This window comes from Rhea pennata, chromosome 6 (assembly GCF_028389875.1).
Source record: "Rhea pennata isolate bPtePen1 chromosome 6, bPtePen1.pri, whole genome shotgun sequence".
Taxonomy (NCBI): domain Eukaryota; kingdom Metazoa; phylum Chordata; class Aves; order Rheiformes; family Rheidae; genus Rhea; species Rhea pennata.
In genome coordinates this window covers 38,671,561-38,697,534 of record NC_084668.1, presented here as the reverse complement: position 1 = coordinate 38,697,534, position 25,974 = coordinate 38,671,561, and the positions used below count along the sequence as shown (strand labels likewise).

At 40.3% G+C, this 25,974-nt stretch overlaps 1 protein-coding gene across 1 annotated transcript in view; it reads right to left on the bottom strand.

Moving 5' to 3' along the window:
* The window catches only part of SPAG16 (sperm associated antigen 16), a 270,139-nt gene that overhangs the window by 44,727 nt on the left and 199,438 nt on the right, over positions 1-25,974 (bottom strand). The window contains exon 13 of the mRNA XM_062579355.1: positions 9,788-9,967. Within this exon, the coding sequence (XP_062435339.1) occupies positions 9,788-9,967 (180 nt within the window). The remainder of the gene's footprint in view (positions 1-9,787; positions 9,968-25,974) is intronic.

The window sequence follows — 25,974 nt, the reverse complement described above, 5'->3', positions numbered from 1 at the left end:
AATTCTTTTATATCTATTAAATGAGCAAATCCTTTCTGAAAGCAGTACAACATGGCTGCAATGCAATAAATATAAGCACTTTAATATTTAAGTGAAGAAAATGGATTTCAGTGTGTTTTCAAATTGGTTTTCTTCAGTGCCGAGTTTCTTTATTTGTCCAAACAAAATGGATTTTGAGTGGGTGGCAGTCTTAAGGAGCTCTGCAGCACTGTTTCAACGGCTTTGTGAACTTGGGAAGATGGGATGAATAATGGATTTGCTGCGCTCTTAGACGCAGAGCCACAACAAAACCAGCATCGTTCCCGGCTCTCCGATACGCAGCCGCTGGAGTGCCGGATACCAAGCCCGGCCGACCGCTCTAAGCTACAGGTGCTCGCGTTTTTGCTCTGCGCATTCTCCACAATCGTTGTTGCAAACCACGGGACTGGCTCGGTGTTTGCAACCAGGAAACCACGCAGACACAGAGCGCGAAGGGCTAAATTAGCACCCTCCTTTTGGAGATGTCAACGTACATTCCCCCATCGCACGGGGAGAGAGTCCTGACTGCCGGGCGCCGGGCGCAATACCTCCGCTGCTTGAATCTGTTTTATACATAATTAAATCTTCACAGAGCTAACGCATGAAACCATAGCCTCCTGTTCAGAGTGTGCGTCCAAGTGAAAAAAAGATCTGGTTTCCAGTTCCTGCTTTAATTAATAGCTAATTGAAAATACTTGAGTTATCAGGAAATTATTCACTCTTGAGCAACAACAGAAACAACATCCAGCAGTTATCAATGTAGGCAGATCTGGCCAACCCAAACTTGCAAATAGCACCTCTGAGTTCTTTCAAAAAGCAGCCGACCTCAGTGCAATAGAAAATCGGAACAGTTTGGGACTCAGAGGGGGAAATCATATCAGCTCCTCTACGAACTTGGCACTTCACAGCTGGAGAAAGTAGGACACCTACCTGCTGAGGTGGGATATCATCATCCTCATTTTGATCTCAAACTTGCAAATGTAAAAGCTGTTGGCTTAACATGCACGGACACGTGCCACCAGCTCCTCACACAAATACATTTAAAACCATATTCTTGAGAAAGTCAGCGAGCAGGATCTCAAGTTCTGGTCCCCAAAGCCAGCCCAGGGTACTTAACATCTAAGACTAGAGGAAAGCTGAGAGATCAGTAGTCGTTAGGACTCCAGTCCCAGCTTTTTACTTCCAGAAGCTGTGACATGATGATCTGCTTGCAGTAAATCTATCCCCAGCAATAGACCACGAAAAATCTATCACCCCACAGCTCAGATCTTAGTTCGTACTATTGCTGTAGGTGCCAAATACTGCCAAATCACGACTGTTAAGCTGCTAAGAAGCGTGTAAAAGAGTCGCACGCTCAGATCTGGATTTTTGTCAACACAGAGCACTAAGCTGTTAACTTTACCCCTAGTATTACACGGCTCGTGCTCAAGCCGTTATTTTCATCTAAACCTTCCTAACACAGTTAGCACAGACCTATATTACTGTAAAATACTGTCTGATATGAAAGTCTACAAAAATCACCCTTTTAAACAAAAGAACATAACCATAGAAGATCAAATACATTTTTTTTTTAATGTAGATGAGAGGTATAACTTCAGAGGATAGATTCCAGTATAACTCCAACTATTTTCACACTCTGCAGCTAACTTATGCCCTCTATGCAACTGAAAATGATCCACGACTATCTGTTCTGTATTAAATAATTCACAAATTTCTTTGACATTTTACTGCAGTCTCAGTAGTAAGACCCTGTCTATTATCTAGATTTTTTTCTGTGAGAGAAATATGATTGAAAGAGATACTAAAAAATAAAGGAATTCATTCTTTCAGCATCATCTGGATAATTCTAATGCATATTTAATAGGTTTCCAACAGTTCCACTCTTTTGCAGCCTCTGAGATCAGTAGATAGATGCATAAAAACCGTCTTTCAGATGGGTAAGTGCTTCCTAGCTGTGAGAGACATCAGCCACCCCAAAACCAGGGGTTTTTTTTTGCATGATACTCTGTCTAAATTCACATCAGAAAACTTGCTCTGAATACCAGAAACACGGAAAGGAGGATGCCAACATTTCAGTTCTCTTGATCTTGAACCTCACCTCCATCGACACAAGGAAAAAAAAACAACAGTATTTTCACAAGAAGTTTCAGAGCTGACTTTGTAAATAGTTCATAGTCTTAAGGCGTATACCTTTCGGATAAAAGCTTTATAGCCTTTGAGCCAAATCTCAGTGGTAACTATACAGTAAAAAATCTGCAAATGGTACCAAAGAAATTGTATTACATCTACATGGTCTTACCATTTTGGGAAATTTAAGATCTGGGATAGCAATGAGCTCTTAGGTTTTTTGAAAATTGTGTTTGAGAAAATACTGTTGGCCTGTATTATATTCAAACACATTTGAAGAAGGTACGAAGGCAATTCAGTGCCTTCTGACTTCAGTAAAACACCCAGGAGACATTTTCTGTAAGAAGTCGTCAGTTAAAGGTTGGTATGTGACTGGCATTCTTATTGCAGCTGAAGCTAATCAAAGGTGAATGTAGTTGGCTTTAACAGGACACACATGGTAGCCGGCAAGACTTCCAGCATTTGGAAGAAAACTAATCTGACAACATACGATTTTATGCAAAGCCTGAACTCCAAAAATCAAACCGGCTGCGATGACTGAAAGGCTTAATTTTAATGAACCGCTGTCTTCCCTGACTTCTCTAATAAGATCTGACAGTTTCCACCGCTGTGCGAAGTGCTCTCCCTTGGTACAATTAATTTTTTGAGTAAAGGAAAGACTACCAGTTCCAAGTGAACGTGACATAAACGACAGAAAACGACTCAATAATGAGCCTGGGATGTGGTGAAACACTCTACTAGCACTTAAAACATGCTGGAGAGCTGTTTATTTGCATATGAATACTTGATGGAGGACAGCAGAAACGTCCTGTCAAGATCCAAACAATATTTTGCAGAAGCTACGATAACGGCTCGCTACTGAATAAGACAAGGAATTCAACTTGTGTGTTGTCAGACTGAGGAAAAAATAGTCTTCTACATTTTTTTTATGATCAAAGCGGACGAATTTGGCTGGACCTGCCAGCTGGTTTGGTTAGGAGCCGATGGGAGGAAGCCTGAGCATTGCCTAGATAACGCGCACGGCCCAGGAACTAGCCGGCAGTGAACCTAGGGGGCATCTGGACAAGTGAGGTAAGGCAGGTAGAAAAGCATCCCACCTAAGGTAGAGCATATTACTGCAGGAGGTCAAGCACAAATAAAACTTTCTGCTGGCCGGCAGGAATCCGGCAGCCAGCTCTACATCGTTTAAGCAACGCGTGCAGCCCCGGGCTGACAGAAGGCAACGGGAACAAAAAAAATTCTTGAGCATCTAATGAGTTTTTCCTAGCCAGTATGCCAGAAGTATGCTTCTCATGTATGAGCTAAGCTGCTGTGGATAGTTCCAGTGAAAAATCCCAGGGAACATTCATTTATCTAGACCCGTAGCCAGCAGTGACCACTACAGACATTTCAGGGGAAGCTCCAAAAATCCTGTAATGTTTAATCGTACAGTTCCGGGGAGGAACATTTCTATGTAATCCCCAATGGAGATTAGCTTCTGCCATGAAGCACGCTGGCGGACAGTCTTTGTAATATTGCTAATTGCAGATGTTTTTAATTCCTGTATGTATGTAGTCTTTGAACACTGCTATGCAACTGCAAAGAAGTTTAGCATAAAACCATTGCTTTACTACCACAGTTTAAATGATAGGGAAATGTTTCTCATAACCTACTACTAATAAAAATACAATTCTGATTTTGCTTCTTCCCACCTTGCAAGAAAGTTGGAAGGCAATTCATTTTGATTTTTTTTTTAATGGTACCAAGGAACGAAAAGCTGCATTTCCAAAGGCAGCTTCAACAGAAGCTCACCACGTAGCCTTGAGTAAAGCACTTCACCTCTTTGCTCACTTACCTAGCTCAGGCATTTCACAAGAATTAAGATAGGCTTGTCTGATTTTTTTTGCACCTGCAAATATGACATTACTTAAACATTTCTCATTATCAACGCCTGCTGTCTTGTACTAGCTCTGTAACCTGATTTAAAGAAGTTCACGCTGCGGGGTCAAGGCACACCTCTTGATTAAGTATTACACTTCAAGATTCATCATCTTTACAACACACAAAAATGAGGGTATACTTTGCCCCGAGCTGAGCAGCGACTCTTTAGATATCATTTTTGCCCTCAGAATTCACAGCTTCAGCTTTGTCCTTTCGTCCTGACAAACACGTCACGGAGCTCTTCCGTAAGGCTAAATTTGGGGACGCGGGCCCAGGCCTCGTAAAAACGCGGCAGGCAACCTTGAGGAGTTCCTTCAAAGGGGATATTTACAGAGCCCCAACACGGACACACTCGGTACCAGCCTAAGAGCTGTTTTAAATCAATTTACTCTTACCTCGCACTGTACCCTCCGTTAAGATGGGTTAATATGAAGAAGTGTGCGGGCGTCATCATTACACGGTATCGCTCCGAGGAAAGCTAGAGATGATTAGGAGCTCCTAATTAAACAAAATCCATCTCTGCTTAACTTCTTTTAAATGTTTACAAACCTCTGGATTTCCCAAATTCAAAATGCCGCTTGTGAAAAGATTCAAAATGAAAATCAGCAGTTATAAAATGTTAACAAGTAAAACAGAAACGAAGAATGTTAACATAGGATTAAGAACAAAAATAGGAATTATTTAAATATACCAGAAATTCACTTCTACACGTGATATAGATACATTAGATAAAGGAAAAATTGCCAGTTATGACACAGAAAAGAAGAAGCAGCCAACAACTGTTTTTTGTATATTAAGAAATAAAAAAAAGAATATTAATACCTTAGTAACAAGACACTAAATTAGTGGCTGTACAGAATAATTACCAGCGATCACAATAGATTACTTTAATTGGCGCCTGAAAAAAAAGGCACCAAAGAATATTAGCACTGACTAAGGATCAATGTAAACAATTTTTTTTTTTTAATTTTACAATAAAGCTTCCAATATGGGAGAAATTTGAGGGCATTAGACAATCATTACTGTGTTCAAGGAAAAAGAATAGAAATAACTAAGTGCCCGGTTGAAAGCGCCACAGTGCCGACTCCCAGGCAGGTATCCACCCTGCGGTTTGCTGCAGGACAGGACAGGACAGACGGACATCTCTATGCTGCCCGCTTCCACCACGCTTTCACTACTGAAAGGAGCCACAGAAAAATGAAGAACTTGTCCAATGACCATATAACGGATAAACTGGAGAAGAAAACTTGCACATTAATCCTGAACGTTCTGACTTTGGTGTGAGTAATTTCTTAAACTTAAAGCATAAATAACAATTTCTGCGTTTAACACACAGTCCGCAGCATATGTTTGCGAAACTAAATAACTGCCTGCGTTTACATGAGATCTATGAAGTTCAGTTTGATTTGCATATCAGAGATCAGGTTGTGAATCTCTGATGATATTTATAGCTGGATAATTGAAATTAATCTTGCCAAAATGACTTCGACAGCCCCGGATTTATGGTCAGAGAAAACAATCCCGGAACCGTTTGCTCAGCTATTAACATGGCTGGCTATATATTTTCAATCTGAGTTACGCTTGTGAATAAGAAGAGGTTTACAAATTATAAATCTCATTTTCCTACCTCTTCCTTCCGTCCACCACTGTCCAAGCTGCTGCTTTTAATTACAACCAAGATGGCATAACGTCGAAGAGAGCAGACATACCTGGACTTTTTTTTTTAATCGTGGCAGATAAATCAGGCATTTTGGTTTCTCCTCTCTCCATAGACGCTATGCCACCGTTTTCATTTTTTCCATTTCTTTTAGAAGTGGCCAACTCTCCCAGGAGAAGGTACCAAGAAGTTCCAAAACCAGAAGGCAGACTCCCTCAAATGCTTCAATAACACAGCAGTTTCTTCATAACATTTGGCTGCCTCTTAGGGGGAAAAGAAAGCTCCTGGGTTTTTTGTTTTTTTGCAGGATTTTGTTTACTTTTGTTTTTTTAAGCTCAGAACGGACCTTTAAACAAAGGGCACACAAGGCGCCACGGAGAAGAACGCTGTTAATTACAAAGCTGCCTCATGTTCTCCTTACGGCAGAAACGTCTCTCGAGGCTAGGTATATGACAGACCCTTCCAACCTACACTAAAGAAAAATGCTTGTGAATTATTTCCATTGCGGGGGGAAGAGGGGGGGTCAGCAACTGCTTCACCTCCTCATAAAACCAAACTGAAGCAATAAGCAAGCTGAGTTTTCTTACCATTGACAAGCAATGACGCTATTTATTATAACTCTTTGCACTTCGCATCCATTTTTATTCAACTTGGTCAATATTTAATGCTGGACCACACCTTGTATTCTTTGGATGCCAATAAGGCATTTGACGCTTGTGAAAAGTTGCATCTTCGGGTTTCTGAGGGAGTTAAAATAATAATAATAATGATAAGTCCTCCCCATTTTCCTGACATCAAGTTTTCAACCACACAGACATCTGCTGTAGGCATTTTCGAAAGTTATGTTTACTGATTAAAAAAGTATGTTTCTAATATATAAAAAACAGAACAGCTTTATGAAAGCTGAACTTCTGGAAATAAAAGACGACTAACCACTCATGACAGAAATATGTGTATTTGTAGCATTTCTTTTTTATGTCCCTCCTTCAGAAATGTGACAGTTAATAGCTTTGATATTTATCTTGCATGCTTTATACTTTGATATGATGCTTTCCAGGAGCGCTCAGTTCGAAAGCAGGCATCCATCCAAACGTATTACATCAAGGGAGCAGAAAGCTCTCATTTATGAACTGTTAGCTTGCTATTAGTGGGAAGGACTTATCGTTCGATTAAGCAGAATAACTGTGATCGCTGATTACTATCCCAGCACAAGCTTGTTATCTTGCGCTCTGCCCCCTACTCGGAGACAGCTTGCGGCAACCGGCAGCCACTTGGCAAATTCAAAGGCAGTGACTAGATAAGCGCGTATTCGGCGAGGATAAGAGGAAGAAGTTTATCGAAGCATCGCAAACCCTTGCAGTAAAGCCTGCTCCGCCTTCCCGGTTTTGTTGTACGCACCCAGGCTGTGAAAAGAGCCTGAAGGAGGCTACGTATTTATATGATATCCCTACCGTAGCCAGCCCTAGCTGGTTGCGTTGGTACTGGGGACTCTGGGCACTCCACACATTTATGGGCGACTCTCCTGGGAAGACCTAGAATTAGCGTTGGCCAACTCATCTAACTGCTTTGGCAATCAACGCTGCCAAAGCCAGCCGCGTTGCAGGCATTTCTGCACATAAGCACCAGCAAATTAACAGTTTGATAGGAAAACTCCCAGCTTGCTTCCTCTCTGAATAGCTTTCCCTTACTTATGTATCCTGCCATATGTACTCCGTGGGGTTTTCGCCCAAATTCCATCCGCATGGGCACGCAGATCTATTGCAGCTGATCCAGCTGCAGAATCAGGTCTTTAGGCTGCACGTCGCAATCTCAAAAACGGCCGTGCCTTGTTGCCATCAAATCCATTTTTACAGGAGCTCCTCAAGGCTGCCTAATTTTTCCACTATTCTCATCTTGCACAAACTGGCGCACGCAGTCTTTTCCGCAGCACATCTTACCCGTTCACCAAAATGCCAGCTCAACAAGCCTCAACTGTCTTCCGCACTTCGCTAATGTAATGTAAATAGGCAGCCCAGCGAGGAGGCCTCTCCTTCCTGCTCTGTGACTCCTTTTCATACCACCTCCTACTCCCTCTAGCCACTAAGTTTTTTTTTTTTTTTTTTGCATGACTTAAGGTTTCCATAATTACATACTGATAGCCAGCCTTTCACACCAAGCTGTGCTCCTTACTCTTATTTTCAAATGCAAAGTGCACATCAGATATGCTGAAGGTAGAAATGAGAGTTGCAAATGAGCACGAGTGGGAGGCATGGGTTGGCGATGAAGATTTGCTTTGATCCCTCTGACTACAAAAGCTTCCTATTTTAAAATGTCTAAACAAAACCTCCCCTATGCAAATTCAAAACTCTCCTGATAAAAAATTAAAGCTATTCTTAGTAATATTTGTTAAAGGTCATGAATATGTCATTAAAGATGATGAAAATATTAAAAAAAAGCCTCAAGAGGTTAAGAAAAGAGGCAACAGTACAATAGATTTCCTGTGTTTTCATTTTAAACAACCACTGACCATTAATTCTTATTACTGATTGCGAGGGTGGTAGCATCATCTGTTATCACAACTGGCTGACAATTCCTGTTATAAAACCCATTTCTCAATTGCTTTTAACTTTGCCAAACTTTAACTGCTTTGTCTAAGATCTTATAAAACTTGAATTTTTCTCTCAAGCTTTTGTTATAGTAGCTGTTCTCAGTTTAGTCAAAATACTTCATCCACTTCTAAGAAAGAGGTAAACAAAAGGATACGTTGTTCAGCCAATATGGAAAACAACTTTTTAAAAATCATTTAACTCTTTCTTAATTCACAATTTGATGCAATTAAATGATTAAAAAAAATCAGTTGTTTTCCATATCAGCTACCAAAGCAGCCTTAATTAGCTTTCAAAAAAAATCTGTCCTTACTTGGTTGAATTATACATTTTAGAAAGCTCTCAGCTCAGCCGTGCCCATCGGAGAAGCGCAAGACTCCCGCCGCAGAACCCCTGGGCACCCCAGCGGCACCCAGCCTGCTCCCAAGCAGGGCTCCGGACTCTGGGACAGGATTTTTGCTGCACTCGCGGCAGACTGGCAGGGAGCTAGGCAGAACGAAGGAAGGAAAGGAGAAAGCCTCCCTTGCTTTTTTTCAGAGAAGCTTCTTCCCCTGCTGCGGCCAGGAAGCTCGGAGGAGAAATCCACCTCATTCGAGTGCAATGAAGGAAGGACAAGACCGAGAGGAAATGGCAAATCCACTAGGACTAGATCATAAAGAACCAGCGAAAGCACAAGAGAGACTGGAGACTTTTGTTTGTGGGCTTGGTTGTTAAAAATCAGAAACACCACGGTGCCAGTAATACTATTCCTAGAGTGATACAGAAGCCTAGAATAGACAACTTGAACAAAATTCCATCGCATTCCCTTCGGTTGCATGGTAATCAACGTACATCGCCTCAAATATAACCACAGAAAGGTGAGAAACTAGTAATTAATTAGCAAGCAGAAACACACTAATATTTCTAGAAGCACCTTCATAAAGAGTCCTTTTGCCTGAATAATAAAGAGGCACGTGCTGATTTACTAATAGTCACCTTGCCAAAACATAAAATGAATAAATTTCCATTTGTCCAGCTTCAAATTAAAACCTGTATATACTCATGAGCTAGAAACACAATATAGAAAACTGACATCAGTTTTTGCTCAGTTCTTTTAAAGTATCTGAGTTCCGTAAAGCTCTGATCTTTAAAAAAAAAAAAAAAATAATACACACATATACGTAAGCTGCCAAATACATATACAGAGAGAGAGATGCCAAATAATACATATATATCTTAGATGCCAAATAAAAGCAAATACATTTCTTGGCACCATTCTAAATTAAGTCCTTCCAGCTCTCTATTTAGTAAAGTCTTTGTCTATTAAATCACATACATCAAGGCCTGTTTTGCATCCACTTCTACAAACCCGCTTACGTACTTAATGGGAAGCCCAAAATTTGGTGCTAGACGTCTCTCTCTCGCTGGGCTAAAACACAGGACGCTAGTTATTAAGCAAAGCTACCAACCAGCTAATGAAGAATCTTTAATAACCCCATACCTGTTAACACCCCACATTCTACCTGTGCTGGCCACGGAGGCAGAAGCCACAAAAGCGCCCCACGAGTGCCACGAGCAGTCCCACACGGCACGTCCTCCGAAAGTCGGGACGCGTTTGCCTTTCGAAAGATCCCACGTCCGAGCTGTTGCGTCCCCGCTCGAGGTGACCAACCGGGTACCACTGTGAAAATAAAAATCAGGAGTAGCTGTCAGCAAGGATATAGGCAAAGATTCTTCAGAGTATGCATAAAAATCATTTAATTATATTTAGAAGGCCAGGTTAGGCAGCAACAGTTATTTTTGCGTTAAAATACATATAAAAATATACATTTGAAAAAACTTCTATTTTTACACAGTCTTCTGATACATCATAGATGAAGCTGTCATTTATGAAATACACTATAGAAAGAGAAGAAAAAAGATATGAAAGAACTGTCTTCCATGCGAAAGTAAATATGAGTTCTAAAAATAATATTCTTTCCTTTGCAACCTATTTAGGAGTTTATCAATAAAACAACTTAAACCCAGAGAATTACTTTCAAAATAGAATAAAATAGCTTAGGGGAAGAACATTTTTCCTCAAGTTCAAGCCTATTTCTAGATATAAATTATTAATTTAAGCATCACAATTCCATCTCTTCTCACTCAGTATAGCCACTGTATCACATTCGCTATCTAACAGCTTCATTGACATGTTATATAAATGAAAAGCAGAGTTCCACTCACATTTCTTTTATCTTCAGATATAAACTAGCATAGCTCTACTGCATTTGAGCACAGACACGCCGTGTCAGGCTAAAAGTCCACCTGGCTCAGGAACCTGTATTTCACAGTAACTAATAGCAGATTCTTAATAAAGATGAATAAGAGAAAATACGTAGAATGATTCTCCTACTACATTCTCCCACACCTAGTCCGTGGCTCAGGACTTCTTGAGACAGAAGCTGTGTCACAACCATCCACAGATATTTTTTTCCTCCGTGGTTCTCTCTAATTGCTTTCTGGACATGTACAAACCTGTGGCATCCACAATCTCTTCTGCCAGTGAGTTCCACAACTCAATTCTGCATTGTGCAAAAAAATTATTTTTCGGTCTTAAATATCTTTGATTCCATTTGAGGCCTCTGATTCCAATGCAGTGATTAAAAGTAAACACTGATGACCCGTTTATCTTCTCCACATCGCTTGTGATTTTATAGGTTCTCTCTCACAACAGTCTACCAACAAAGCCAGACTCCTAGTCTTTTGAATCATTCTTCACGTGGAAGTCATTACGCATCTTTGATCATAATTGTCATCTGCCTTCATATCTAGAAAGGGGTCCCCAGCGGAAGTATACAATGGCACAGCGCTGTTTTCTGTTTTGTTTTGCATTCCTTTCCTAAGGACATTTGATTAGCTTTTTTTTTATATATATATATTTTTTTAAAGAGCTACTGAGCAGACATTTTCAGCAAACTGCCCACAGCAGCTCCAAGATTTCTTTCCTGAGTGATAATAACTACTTTAAAGCCCATTATTATCTATGTATAATTAGGACCATTTTTCCTCATACGCATCGCTCTGCGTTCATCTGCACTGAGTTTCATCTGCTACCGCATAGCAAATCACACTTTATTGCCACTGCAACTCTTCTCCTGCACTCGCTCACGTCCAACCTTCCCTTTACTGCCCCGGCTAACGACAGAGGTCAGAGCAAACTCTTCCACTTGATTCCTCCTCCTCGGTTTTCATCATCATCTTAGTTCACTTGGACACTATAGGTCCCAGCACAGGTCCCCATGGGGCTCAGATAGTATGTTCTCCCTTATGAACGGGACAATTCGTTTCTAGCCTTTCAACCAGCTTTTAAACTCGTGAGAGAAATTTCCTTCTTATTCGGAACACTTCTGCTTTGAGAGTTTTGGTTAAATGACCTTAAGAAGAATTTACTGAAAATCCAAGTATACCACATTTACGAAATCTTCCTTGGTCAAATGCTCCAGGACCCCTTCAGGAAACTCTAACAGTTTTCTGAGACATAATATCCAAAGTCAAGCTGATACCTTCTAACGTTTCATTATATCAAATCTATCCGCGCATCCTGTAGTTTTGTTCCTTAACATCCAGTTTTCTCGGTACAAAAGTTAGATTGGCTGATTTACAGCTTGCTTGTTGTCCTAAACTCTTTAAAAAACTGAATAACGTTAATGAGGTTTTTCCCAATTATGCCAGGAATGACAAGGTTAGTGGTTTTATTTACAAAAGATTAGAGGAAAAATGTTAGGCAATTACAACAAAAATATAGCCCCAAATACATTAACCTCACGTATTCAGAATAATTTCTCCCTTTTCATCTTATCAACATCAGTAAAAAGATCTTGCCTTTAGGATACAATAAACTCAGCCTTAATTTTAGCAATGGAAAACACGTTACCGCAAGTGCTGGATAGCCTTCTTCCAAACCTCTGGATACAAAAACGTAGGCACTGAGAGCAGCTAAGGGTTGATTCCAAGCTCCGCTCTGGAACTTCACCCTTGGAATATACTCAGAGATATTTAGGGCTTTTTGTAGTGTAAAAAATGTGGGAGGGGAGGCGTCTATTTTTATCTATTTATTTCTATCTGTTTTATTCCTCCCTTCTTCTTTTCCCAATAGCTGTCTACCAGCTTGCTCTGTGAAGGCACCTACTAAGACACCTTGAAATATGTGCACCATTTACCCGCGGGATCTCCAGGGGGAACCTGCCATTACAAAACACCACCTAACTAAACTTGTAGTAATTTAACATTTGGGGGCTTTTTTGTTTTGTTTTTTTCACGCTTGTCATCTCTTGTCAAAATATCGTACTCCTCCTCAGGGCAGTTACACTCCCAGGCCTAAGACAAAGTTTCGCGATCTCTTAAAAATTTTAAGATCTCACAGTCGTAATTCTGGATCTCTTTTCATATCTATGAAAGCATAAGGGCTTGAAGGCTGAGTAAGGATTGCTGGAAGAGAGTTGATTTTGTCAAACTGCTAGGAATAAGTGTGGTTTTTATTAATGAAACACTTGGACTTTTAATAACTCAAGACAGATCTCACTCCTGGAGACCGACAAAATTAGCAAAATGAGAAAGTACCATACCCTTTATACAGTGATGAAGAGAGAGATACTTTAAAACAAGTTCAGAAGCAGGTATAAAATGAGACTGATGAAATCGGTGATTGATTCAGAGGGTAGCGTGCACTGCCACTGCTGCGAATCACAAAAAAAGCTTTATTGCTTATGCATTTTTTAATATATAATCCCCCAAAGGCTACAGGAAAACCAGGTTCCTTGGGCTGAATTTTGAGGATACGCTATCGGGGCCATGACAAAAAATCTTTTGGAAAACAGATCTGAGCAGGGAGGTCGTTCAAACGGACTCGACGTGGCACGGGGCGGCAGGGGAGCGAGTTGCAAACGTGGTTGAGAGCTCCTTCCAGATCAAATGAGGAAAAAGCAGAGAATGGGAAAACAAAAACAGAGCTTGCAAAGGAAGAGTAACGAAAGCCAGGCTGAGAACGGAAGTGCCGGAACGGAACACCGGCACTAGCGAGGGAAGCGCTACGTCCTGCAGCATCAGGCATCAAACCACCCTTCCTGCAACAAACCCACTACGCTACACTCAGTATCGGACCAGTAATGGCACATATTTTCTTATTTGCAACATTTTTGGCCCTGAGAGATAAAACAATAGAACATCCCAAGTTCTGAAGTATTCTTTAGCTATCTGCAGCTACAGCATTTTTCTAAAAGCACGATCACTCTACATGCATCTGATATAAGATTGTTCAGGGTAAAAAAAAATAGAAAACAGAGATGTTGTTCTTGATGATTTAGCCTGTCAGCTTAAAAGTCTATAATATCTACATGATCCTGTAATGTATGACTGATTTTCAAAAATACCTATTGATTTTTAATATAAAAATATACAGAAATACAACATTACACATGCAACCTGAATTGTTAATGGCTGTGTACATTATCTCCATTTGCATTTAAGACCGATCATCAGCAGAGAAACTTCTGATTAATTATATGGAGAATCGTAAACGTTTTTCTTTTTACCAACACAAATCAAAAAAATAGACAACATATTGGGTGAGAAAAACAACATAAAATCCTATTGTCTTCTTTCAATTCAAACGCATTCAAATGACTCTGCCAACTTTTAGAAGTTTGATGCTGCTCATCTTTTAAAGCGAATGGCATTACGCTCATGTAGTATGGTACAATGACATATGGGCCAGATTATTTGGTTTTCCCTGGTCTTATTTGCTTTGAGGTTTTATTTTTATTTATTTATTTTTTTAAACTTAGAATTTCTAGAAGATCAAGACTCTCTTCAGGATATCTATATCCCTTATGCTTCAAGGGATATATCTTTTTCCTTAACACTAAAAAAAGGTACAGGTCTACCCTTCAACTGGTATCAGGCATTCCTGACTGATGCTGTAAATCTGCCTTTCTATAAACCATTAGGCTGCAAAGAACTTTGGAAATGTTAATTCCATGCTCCTCAAAAGCAGATAGAGCATTAACTTCTCAAGTCTCCATGAATGCAATAAGAACACAACTTGCCTTTCGTTATATATTCCTCCTTCTTCCAGCTGCGTCATCCTCACTGAAATATTTCACTATTATTATTGAGCTGTAAACATTATGGGTCATATTCAGTGACAAAGTCACTCCTTTGGCACAGAGTTATTCTACAATTCAGCTGACTACCCTAAAGAAATATCAGTCAAACGAAGGCAACAGCCACACTGATGGTGTCACCCTGTAAATCTATCAAATACACTACTAACAGCACCTTCAGACATCCCACCTCTTTCAGGTGCTTCTGGATGACAGAATTCCCAGTTAGAGCTGAACGCGGAGATGCTCCAGAGGGCGTTACTCAGGTTACCGCTGAAGATGATGCAGACAGTACGGCTAGTAGCGTATTCTACTTCATAACGTCAGTTGTCAAGCAGGACCGCAGACCCAATCCTTCAAAATCCACCTTGGCTATCATTTTCTATCAGCCAAAATATCCGGCAAAGCCCTTTATGTTATTTAGGATCTAGCTGCGTGGGACATCCCTCTTTCCAAGTCTCATCTCCGTGACTGATGTGATCTCTTTTCATAACCACTGAACGTCATCCTTGATCAGCTTTATCCTGAGTACTGCTGGAGGAATTGAGCATTTTCTTTCTCTCCTATTTGGTCAGTAATTGTCAGACTTCTCTGCCCTGCATGTCTCATCTTAAGAGTTAATCACAGGAACAAGAGCTTAGTTTCAGCAGTTACCAGGGACAGCGCAGGAAATAAGGCAACGCTTTTGTTAGTGTATCCTACGTGGCACTAAGCGAATGTGGCAACACCTGTGCCACCAGCATTTCCACATATTATTTATACAGAGCTGCGGACATGCCTGGTGTTCTGCAAACACACAAAGATGCGGTTCCTTGCCCGAGACAAGAACGGTCTACATCAAAAGAAAGCGAGCAAAGCTTTATACTCGGTGCTGACAAATATTGGCTCTCCAAACAAGAGCACGCTAAACCAAACACAACTTGCGTTCAAGTTCTGTCTCCTAAAATATCTGCAGCAGTGGGTAATGTTTGACCGGAGCTTAGCAGTGCAACATTAACATCAAGCCAACAACATATTTTGAACTTATAGTCTAAAACGTGCTATCTAAAACATTACAGAATTAACAGTTTTAACCACGACAACTGAAAAGTGTTTTAAAATCAATGCTAAACAAGTGGAAGAAATACCTCTTTAATTTACTTCTATTGATGCAATTATTCTCAAGTGAAGTCCTTTAAGCTGCTGCATTATTTGCTGTATCAAAGCAGGCAGGCCCTAAGAGCAGCAAAACCCAATGGAAAAACTACAAATACTGTTAAAGCCGGTTTTAATTTTACTGACATTAAATGTCAGCAAAAGAGGAAGGATAAAGAAGGTAACCCAATGTCCTGTGCATAGCTGGTTCCTTCGCAAAGGAAAGAGTTGCCGCATGATAAACGGACCTCAGGGGACTCTTCCTAACTGCTAGCTGGTGGCTGCCAGGCAAAACACACCACAGTGGCATTTCTGTCCACCTTTCCCAAAGACAGTCTCTCTCTGCTGTTCATCTGCCAATTAAAAATACGTATCTTAGGAATTCGTAGATCTTTCAGACTTGCAACTGTCTTTCAAACGTTGTTAGAATTAGCCTTCAGGTTAAAAGTCACTAGAGAGCAGAAGAGAGGTTATAGGGAATATGTACAAAAGAGGCATAGGGAGGAAAGAAGAGGCACTCAAACAGGTAAACAACTGCTTCCTTAGAAATAAGGCTAAAAAGAGTGACCCAGACAATCACACTTATAAAAATGCATATTTACCATTAGGGTCCATACCTTAAGTCACAAGAGATCACTCTTCAGAAACATTCTTTTCTCATTCAGTGCTAAAAAGATAATGCAAAGGATGAAAATGCCAAACATCAGTTCAGCTCTACAGTCCTCCTAATTCTTTTTTTTTTTTATTTATTTATTTTTTTTTTTTTTTATCATCATCTTCCTTTGCCATGGCATGTTTTTGCCATGGACTCATTTGCTTCTCACCAAAAAGAGCAGGTGAAAATCCAGATGAACTTAGAAAAGGTTAGGTCAAAACAGGTTCCCACAGGAGGAAGGAAGAAAAAAAAAATAAAAAAGCTCAATAAGGAACAGATGACATTCCCACACCAAGCAGGAGACCTCACAGCATCCTTTAGCAAGGAGCAGCTCTGTATGGGCCCAAAGGAAGACAGGACAAACTCCTGGAAGAAGAATGAATCAAGGGTTTACAGGGAAACCATGTCTGGCTCAAGAAACCTTTTGAGATAAAAACTAGAGTCTAGGAGGGTACTAGGACAAAAATGCTACAAACGCCTTTTCCTAGGCAGCTACTGTTGCTCGCTGCTGGAGACAGGGTAAGAGTCTAGAAGAACTTGGTGCGTGCAGCCATGCTTACGTTCTTAAGTCTTTTTTAGACCACAATGCTCAGCAGATAGCAGCGAGGATTAGGTTTCCAAAAAATTTTGTACCCTTCAGACAGGCTTGGAATACATTCAGACAAATCTGGAACGCAGTTCACTTTGGCTTGTTGCAAGAACTCCGAGTCACATAAACTATTTACAGAGACATTTCTTACTGAAACCCCTAGTGTTTTTTGATGCCTATGGTTCATTTGGGGTGTTGCCTTCGTTATCCTTATGGACTGCACGTGTCCAAGATACAGTCTATGCTCTAATTGTAATATGTTACATCCTTCAAAATAATCTTAAACCTAATCTTATCCTGTTTTATTGATAGTCATAGGAAGTCATTATACAGAAGGTGAATGCCAGCATACTCAGAAAGTAGAAAACCAGAAACATCTTTTCTTTTCTCATTTATCACCAAGACCAAGCAAAAAAAATAATTAAATTTCAAAGATGCAAAATCAATCATGAACTGACATTCTATAAACCAAGTAAGAGGTTTCAAGGCCAGGAAGCATGGCAGTAACCCTTACCTGGTGGACAGTATGCAGGTGCACGGCTTTTTGTCTGAAAAGAAAAATGCAGCTGTCCTGCAAAGTCCTGGAGTGTCTGTGACACAAAAACTGCCCGCCAGAAATCTTTAGAAAACCACCAACGCATAGAACGCCAAGTGCAAATTCAGGGTAATTTTTCATCCTACATTATCCAATTGCTAGATCTTTTTATAATATGGTTATGTCTATATATTGACCCAAGACAGGATAATTGTCTTCCCCTATCAGCCCACCTGGCTATTAGGGGCAAGGGGGAGAAAACATCCTTTTGGCATGGCACTGCCACAACTTCTGGATGAGGCAGGCACTAGGATTAAGCACCATAAAAGCAGTGATTATTTTGTTTTAATGAAGCTCATCTTGTTTATTAAAACTTCCTCGAGGCTACGGTACACTTCAGAAGTGAAAATTTCATGGCTGCAGTAATTTAAAAACGATATGCTGCTACTACCAAAAAGATTCCCAGGATACTATATGAATTTTCAGAGAAATGGATTCAAGCAGCTAAGAAAGAAGTCTCAGCCAAGCAAGTCCTCTATATTTTACAGCATTTTCCCTTTCTAAACTGAGTACCAGTGAGAAAAACTGGCTTATCTAACCACATGCACAAAAATCCATCTCATGTGGTGTGCCTCCCACTGCTCTTCCAGTAGTGCTTCTCTATCCCAGGGCAGAATTACCCTTTTATTTCAAGGGTTTGGGCCAGATCTACATGTAGTCTGCAGTTCTGCATTTGGGGTCATCATGATGATTTTTGTAATGGCCACAAGGTAGCAGATTATTCCAATTCAGTTTACAATCTATAGAGACCACAGTTTAATAATAGAGTTAGCTGTCTTCCAACGTCATATAATTAAGAGTAGCTAAATGAGTTTTTAAAATAAGTTAGAAGGTAGAAAAGCAAGTTTTCAGTGCGTGCAAAATTCCTCCTCCGAAAGTTTTGGAAGCACGTCACAAGTAAGGAATAAAAATGAAAAGACAAACGATAAACTAGTTGATGTATTTAGAAATTAGATTTAACAAAATGCATGTCAGCAGGACAGCAGATGTTAGACAATGCAGGGGCTCCAAGTTAAATATTTTGAATAAGCGTTGCAAAACTACCATATTTTCCAGAAATGGCATCTATACTATACCATTCCAGTATTTTCCCTCAAACAATGTAAATGTAAGTTAAACTCTCCCTAGACACTGTTACATTTTTAAAATAAACGAGTGTATTTAGCCACATAAATCTATGCATAATACAAATCAATATGCATAATGTGCATTAAACAGCACATTAATAGTAGTACGGAATGCTTAATCTCAGCACCCAACCCATCCAGCTTGTGTCCTTCTTCCCTCTATTGGAGTGACTCCAAAGCCTCAAATGTTAGTGAAGGGCTGTTGAAGTAAGGAAAAATATGTTTTGGAAGGAGTTCAGATACATGAATTCCATGTACAGAACAGATTTATGATCTATATTAACAGTGATCATCCTGTATCACCGTTCCTCTGAAAGCTGAAGTTATGGATGAGTCATCTCAAATCCATTACCATCCCCAAATGGTTGTCCGCTGGTGTCCAATCTCAATCAGTAGCTAGTAACAAACCACATCCATTAATCCCATTTGCATATTTGTACAAAGCATCATTATTAAACCGTATATTTATATGCACAGTGTGTTCAGTGAGTGCATAGAGAGCTCATAGTGTGTGAAGAAGTTCTGCACTGGGATTTGAGCATTGCCCAGACACCTGGAAAAATATTTAAGTCACACTACGTAGCAATCTGTTGTTAGTAAAGCTCAAGAAAACACATTGGACAGCGCTCTTATGGGCGACTGTTGATCTTACGGAGCCGTGCCCGTGGGACATGACGATAGCCAAAGGCAGGGGGTTAGTCAGTAGATTGAGAGATCACTAACACTTTGAAGTGTGAGAATAGAGGAGGAAAGTGAGAGCTGAACCCAGGCATGCACAAGAGAAAGCAGCACACCAAATTTAGGATAATCATCTGCCCTCTGATACAAGGCTTTCCATGAGAACTGAGTTTCCAGTTACAAAGCCACACGCTCTCAAACCTGATGGCTACAGAAAGGAGAAAAAACAAGAAAACCAAAAGAAACCCCAACAACTCTCGGAGCCGATCCAAAGCCTGGACATATATCCATGCATACCACATTTTTTCCTCTCTATTCCCCATCCATTTTATATACGCTCCCCCAACACAGAGAACAGACTTACACCCATGCCCTTCAACGGCAAAGGCAGTGAAGAAATCCCTACGCGCCCTTTCACAGCTGGTCATCTCCTCCAGTTGTGCCACTGCAACTGTATGGTAAAACAGAGATTTGAACCCAGAGATTAACCAACAGGCCATTCACACCGACAAAAATCCCTTACCTTCCAGAAGCTTAAAAATAAATACGTGTGAAATTCCTATAAAAACTTCTTGCTAGGGCTTCTACCTTGACAATGGACATCTCCATGCAGTTCAGCTTTCGTAAAAGCATTCTGAATGTTTTGGGTTTATTCCAATTCCAATCTTACGAATTGCCTCACAATTGAATTGCCATTCTCTAGTCAACCCCAGCATGAATGTTTGTTATTTTAACTGCTGCACTTTAGGAAATGCGCATTTTAACAATTTAACAAACATAGATCTCTCTCTACCTCCTTCACGCAAAACCCTTGCAGCAGACTTCAGGGACAAAACAATTGCCTTTATTGCACAGAAGAAAACAATAACGAACCAAGAACGTTAAAGGCATCAAGATTATAATTGCTAAGAAACATAACGCAGAGAAGCTTCTATTAAAAGAGATGTTCTGACACATGCAACAGCTCTGACTAGAGCAAGAGGGACACGCTCGGCCAAAAGGCAGGAGCAGACCAACGCTGTGAGCAGCCCAAGCGAGAAGGCAGCTGCCTCTCTAATTCTTCTAACCTCCCACCCAAAACAGGGAGCTAGAAGAGAACCTAAACCACCCCAAACCTCCGCAGTGAGCGAGAACGTCATCCTTTCCCCCCTGGCAAAAACAGATGACTTGACATCTGTGAGAGTGAATTACTTCTGGCAACTACCAGGCAGCAGCTGTACTAGGAGCAGCATAAACTGAAAATCAAGGTGATGTGGAAGATTGAAAACCCAAGAACTCTGGGAAGATTAGGCCGATTTCTATAAAACTTTCACTGAGCATATTCATGGCTTCACTGAAGCTGAACAAATAGGTTTAAAAGCATAGTATTTTATTGGTACTCTATAAAAGATATTTCAATTGCATCTTCCGCCTCCCTATTTCTACCATAAGTTATTATATAGAGAATATTTTATTTCTTTCAGCTAAATTCTGTTCTGTTCTACACCAGCTCTAATTACCCACACAGCTGATCAAAAAATATCCTCTTTATTTTCTAAGAGTCTAAACATTCATATCAAAATATTAAGTGGATCTGAATAACCGAATAAACTTCTGTTGTAAAGAGCATGATTAAACTTGATACCTGCTTATGAAACCAATCAAGGTAATCACAATGCCTTTCACCAATGCAATTAAACTGATTTAATGCTCCCAATATTAAATATGCCTGTTTGCAGATCTAAAGCTCACATGTTAATAGAATATTTATTTTTATTAACATGGTAGGCAAGATATAATCATTTAAAAATAAGGAGAACTCTACATAAGGCAGGTATTCAGTACATTTGAAAATTATTTACCATGTAGAAAAGCATATTTAAATGATGTTATTAGAAAGATAAAATAGCTAAACCACCATTTAAATAATAACCTTATAAAGACTAGCTATCTTTTTTTTTTCCCCCCTTAGAGCCTCAAAGCTATTTAAAGCCACACTCTGCGAGTATGATGATTTAAGAAGGTGGCTTTAAAGAAGCTTCCTTCTTGCGATGGGGCAGTAACAAATTCCTGAGTTAAAAACAGCATTAGTTCCTCTGGAGCAGCAGACGGCAAATGCACAGGGTGCAGATCAGCTGGAAGAAACCGCCAGGGCCCGGCAGGAGCTCCCGAAGAAACCCGCCGTTGGCGCCGTTTGAGGCCGCGCGCCCGCCGGCGTCGGGACCCCTTTCGCCGGGATTTCGCGGGACCGGGTAACCTGCTTTGGAAGCAGCCAGCCCCAAACTCTTTTCTTTGCCCTCTGCTATACTTCAGCTGATCTTTGGTCTTCAAACACTGTAGTTTAATGCTGCAAAGGTTTCCTACTACGTATTAGCTGTACTCAAATTTTCAATAGGTTTTCAATCACTGCTTTTTGAAAATAAGCCTGTCGAGTCAGTTGTGTGACTAACTCCAGGGCAGTATTTTATCACAACACGTTTTCTTCGGGCAATTATTTGCGATACACATTTCCGTTGCTCAGTCGAGCGGCTGCTGCTTCCATCAGCTAGTTTCCCCCTTCCTCTCTTGAGCCGTCGTCGGCGTTTCCCTCTCCTGCCGTTTGCTGAGTTACTGTAACAGCGATATTATTAGTGAATCGCGCTAACTCGGAGGGGCCAATATTCCCACCAGCCAAAAGGAGAAGCCCAAGGGAGCTTTTCATTCGAGAACAGTCAGTCCCGATGAAAAGCAAAGCCTGTTCAGCAGCTGCGCTACACAACTGCATGTTGTTTGCTTTTTAAAATCAATATAATGATAGACTTTTAAGGTTCCTGACATAAGAGAAGGCAATCGCGTTTTGAACTTTGTCCTGCAAAGCATTTAGTTTTCAAGGACACTTCTGAGAACCACAAGATTTGTTTAAAAGAGGAAAAAGTTGTGGCAAGTCCAAACAAAATCCTGCCAACAGTAACTTCTTTTTTTCTTTTTCTTTTTTTTTTTTAAATGGCAAACTGTACTACTTTAGAGCAAAGAAACTCCCCAGGATCCAAGTGCGTAGCAGCAACACATAAACGCAGTACGTCGACGTCCAAGGCAGAATACAGTGGAAAGCAGTAGTCGTCATCCTCCTGCGTTTTGCAGAGGCACGCCTCAGGACTGACCTCTCCAAAGAAAAAACAAGTACCACCTGCATTCTGTTGTTTTTTTTGTTTTTTTTTTTAAACAGATTCTCTCCAACAACTATCACCTCACTCTTCAAAATGATATAAAACATATCATGCATACACATCCCAGAAAACCACAGAGAATAACCAGGTTACATGCACCAGAGCAAATTAGTATAGGTAGAAACATTCGGCTTGCGAGGGTGGATGGAAGAGGAAAAAATTTTAATCAAGTCCATTACCTGCTTATTGATTTCTTTTTGCCAGACTGATCCTGCAGAATACTTATAAAGCCTTTGACATTGAGATGTTTGGCCAAAGATATTGGATTAGTCTAAGCAAAAGCCCAGCTTCTCATGTAATCTCTCATATTTCATTTATATGTGATTTATTCCTTTGTCCAGCAGAGGCTTTTTATTTATAAAAAATAATGAGATTGAGAATCCCGAAGGAGATTTAATGCCCACCCACTCCACAACGTTCACAAAAACAGTAGGCTTTGCCGGCCCGGGAGAGAATGATGTCATATGAACGATGTTTTCTCATGTAACAAGTCCGAAACTTGCCAAAGACTTTGAAATGAATAAATCTACTTGTGAAATTAAAACTACTATATTCATAAACACCAAGTTGATGGTTACATCAGCTCTACAGCATATAGTATTAAGACTTCTGAAACATTTTTTTTCTTTGAAGAACGACTGCAACTTTTTGGCTTGGCACTTTCTGCATTAGCTCAGTTGGAAAAAAGCATTTTAATAAACACCTACTTTGCTAAATACAAAGTGGCATTTAAAACCAGTTAGATAACTGAAAATTAATCATGCCAATCAAAAGAAGTTTCCAACCATTGTCAAATTTGGTACGTAATCTGGTAACTTAAGGCCTTGTTGAACTGTGAGAATCAAAGATTTGCCAAGAAATTAAATCATTATGCCTTTGCAATACAAATGCTTTTCAAAAGTCCTAAGTAAAAGGTACCAGGCACCTTGCATTCCTTTAATAACCATCAATAGTAACATAAATTTATCTGTGTCTGCAGTGAACCCTGAATTAGGTTTCAAAATCCTTATTACTCCCTAGCCTCTCTCTGGGCACAAATCAGAGTAATTCTATTCCACTGACAGAAAACAGATCCTCACCATTAACACGAGCCTTACAACTCTTTCCTACGGTAATACTTACAGCCGACGTCTAAGTCTCAGCCTTGTTTACCGTATGATGCGGAACTCAACGTTTAGGACTGAAAAACTAGCAGAAAAAGTCGTCTGAAGATCACTCTTTAGGTACCGTTCATAAAAAAGTAGTCTCAGAGACCCTTTCACCAAGAGGATCATCATTCTGCTTGGTTTGGTGGCCAGAGAGGAAGGGTGAAAGCTGTCACTTTTCTTCTTCCTCCCTGTTTCTTTTAGGCTTACAATGAGGAGCTTTGCCTGGCCGATCTTGATGTTCTTTTGAATACAAAGCTCCTAGTGTAAACGACCCCTGTGAAACTGCACGGGGCAATGAGGTTTCAAGCCCTCTCCCATGTCTATCTACATCCCACAGCCAAGAACAAAGATTAGTCTTTGCATTGCTTTAGCCTCCTTTAGTCTCAAGTCAAAAGACACCGTTAGCAACACTCTACATTTTAAAAAAGCGATTGGCCATGAAACCATTCTGTGTTTCTGTTGAACATAATGAATTCAAGAGTTCCCTAATCTGTCAGAACACATCTCTGGGACATCTTGTTCTTCCTGCACGTCTGCTGGCCAGCTGCTCTAACGGCTAGGTGATAACCAAAACCAATTCTTTAAAACCACTGATTCTGAACTTCTCCAGGTCTCTGTGTCAACAGACTTTTTGAAGAGCTGCAAAAGGGTATGTAAAGGTCTATGAAGATTAGTAAGAGCTTCCAAGAGCAAGGTCAAACCGCACAACTTGATGTTTATTTACAGCTTATGTACAAATGCCGCTGTGTTGAACTAAAGGCATTAGTTTGTAATGACATTTTGCAGATCCAGGAATCATAACCGTAACAGCAGCTCTTTGATCTGAAAGTCTCCCTAGTTCCAACAAATAACTGCAGCATCCACACTTCCAAGTCAACATACTGAATAAGATGGTGTCATAGATAATCCCTGTTTCTACACCTTCTCATAGAAATGAAAATATGTTTAAGATCAATACCAGGAATTACTGAAATAGCAGGAGGACTATATTTGCTACCCCTCTACATACCCTATAGCTGTTTCTCTAGAAATGATATACAAGAGCACTGTCAGTGCCAAGAAAAGCGGTGTGGATTGATGCACCAGCAGCTACCAGTAACAGAAGGTTTCTCACCAGCTCACCCTATAGGGCATCAGCAGCTGCAGAAGTGGGCAAGGAAAAAGCAAGAACGCTCCCCTTGGTCATAATTCACCAACAGTCAAAGCCCCACAGGCTCTCGAGCTACAAAAGCACGTCCACCACGTAATTCTGGATTTGTACGTCCGCCCACCAAGCTGTCAAATCTGATTTTGGGGCCTCAACATTTCCCTGGGTTCTCCAAGCACAAGCCCCTCTGGGATGCTGCAAGCAATAAGCAGCGTTAGGTTCGGCCAGTTAACTCTGAACAACTGATCACGGTTGTCTTGAAACAGTCTACTCCCTTTCTTTCCGAGGCTTCCTCCCCTCCTGAATTCTGCCCCTCTCCCCCACAGCTCCTTCAGAGGTTTCTCCATGTCCTCCTTCCATTTTTGGATTACTGATCTATTGAGCTCGGTGGCTGGTCTTGTTTCTCTTTTCACATCTGTGCGTAAATATGTATACAAATATGTGCATAAATATATAGATATTTTATATATATACAAACACACATGTATATATATGTACACATAGATCTGCGGATAGTTTCTTCACAAGCTCAAATGATGATAAAAATAAAATCTGGTAAAAATAAAATCATGTTAAAAATAAAACCATGAATCTACCTGAACTGGCATTCGTTTCGGTTTCTCAGTTTATCCCGACTTTTCAGCTCCGATAAGGAAATTTCTTTTTTTGAACTTTGAAAAGTTTTCATAGAATGAAGAAATCGCTTCCAGTCAGATGGAGTCTTGCTACCACATTTTCATGTCTTCCAATTACTTCTCTCTGAAGTAATTTTGGTATAATAAACTGTCAACAGTTTTGATTCCTTTCCTCAGCAACTCTGAGAGCTGAAACAGCATGCCAAAGAATATAAGCAATCTCACTTCTGCCTGAGGTGAAAAGGACATTTCAAAAGAGACAACAATTTTCAGGGTAATTTTTACATAATTTTCAGTGCGCGAACTTCGCACATCTTTTCAATTCAGGAGGTGTGGAGAAGTGTAGAAGAACAGAAGTTCACTGTACTCCAGACTCAAACAACGTTTGCCTGAAACTTTTACAACATTTTGGAAGAGTTTACTTGATTAATATTTAGGAACATATTATTAAGGATGATACAACACATGGGCTGAGCAAGAAAAGACTATTTTACTGTTCTCAGGGATATTATAGGTCATTAACAAGCACCCATGCCTCTGTGGTGTGGCTTGATTCTTTAACCGTCGAGAAAGGCTAGCAATACAAAACTAAATATGGTACATGTGCCGAAACATCTTAATGTCTTTAGGACATGGTTCCTAAAGGCGCAGC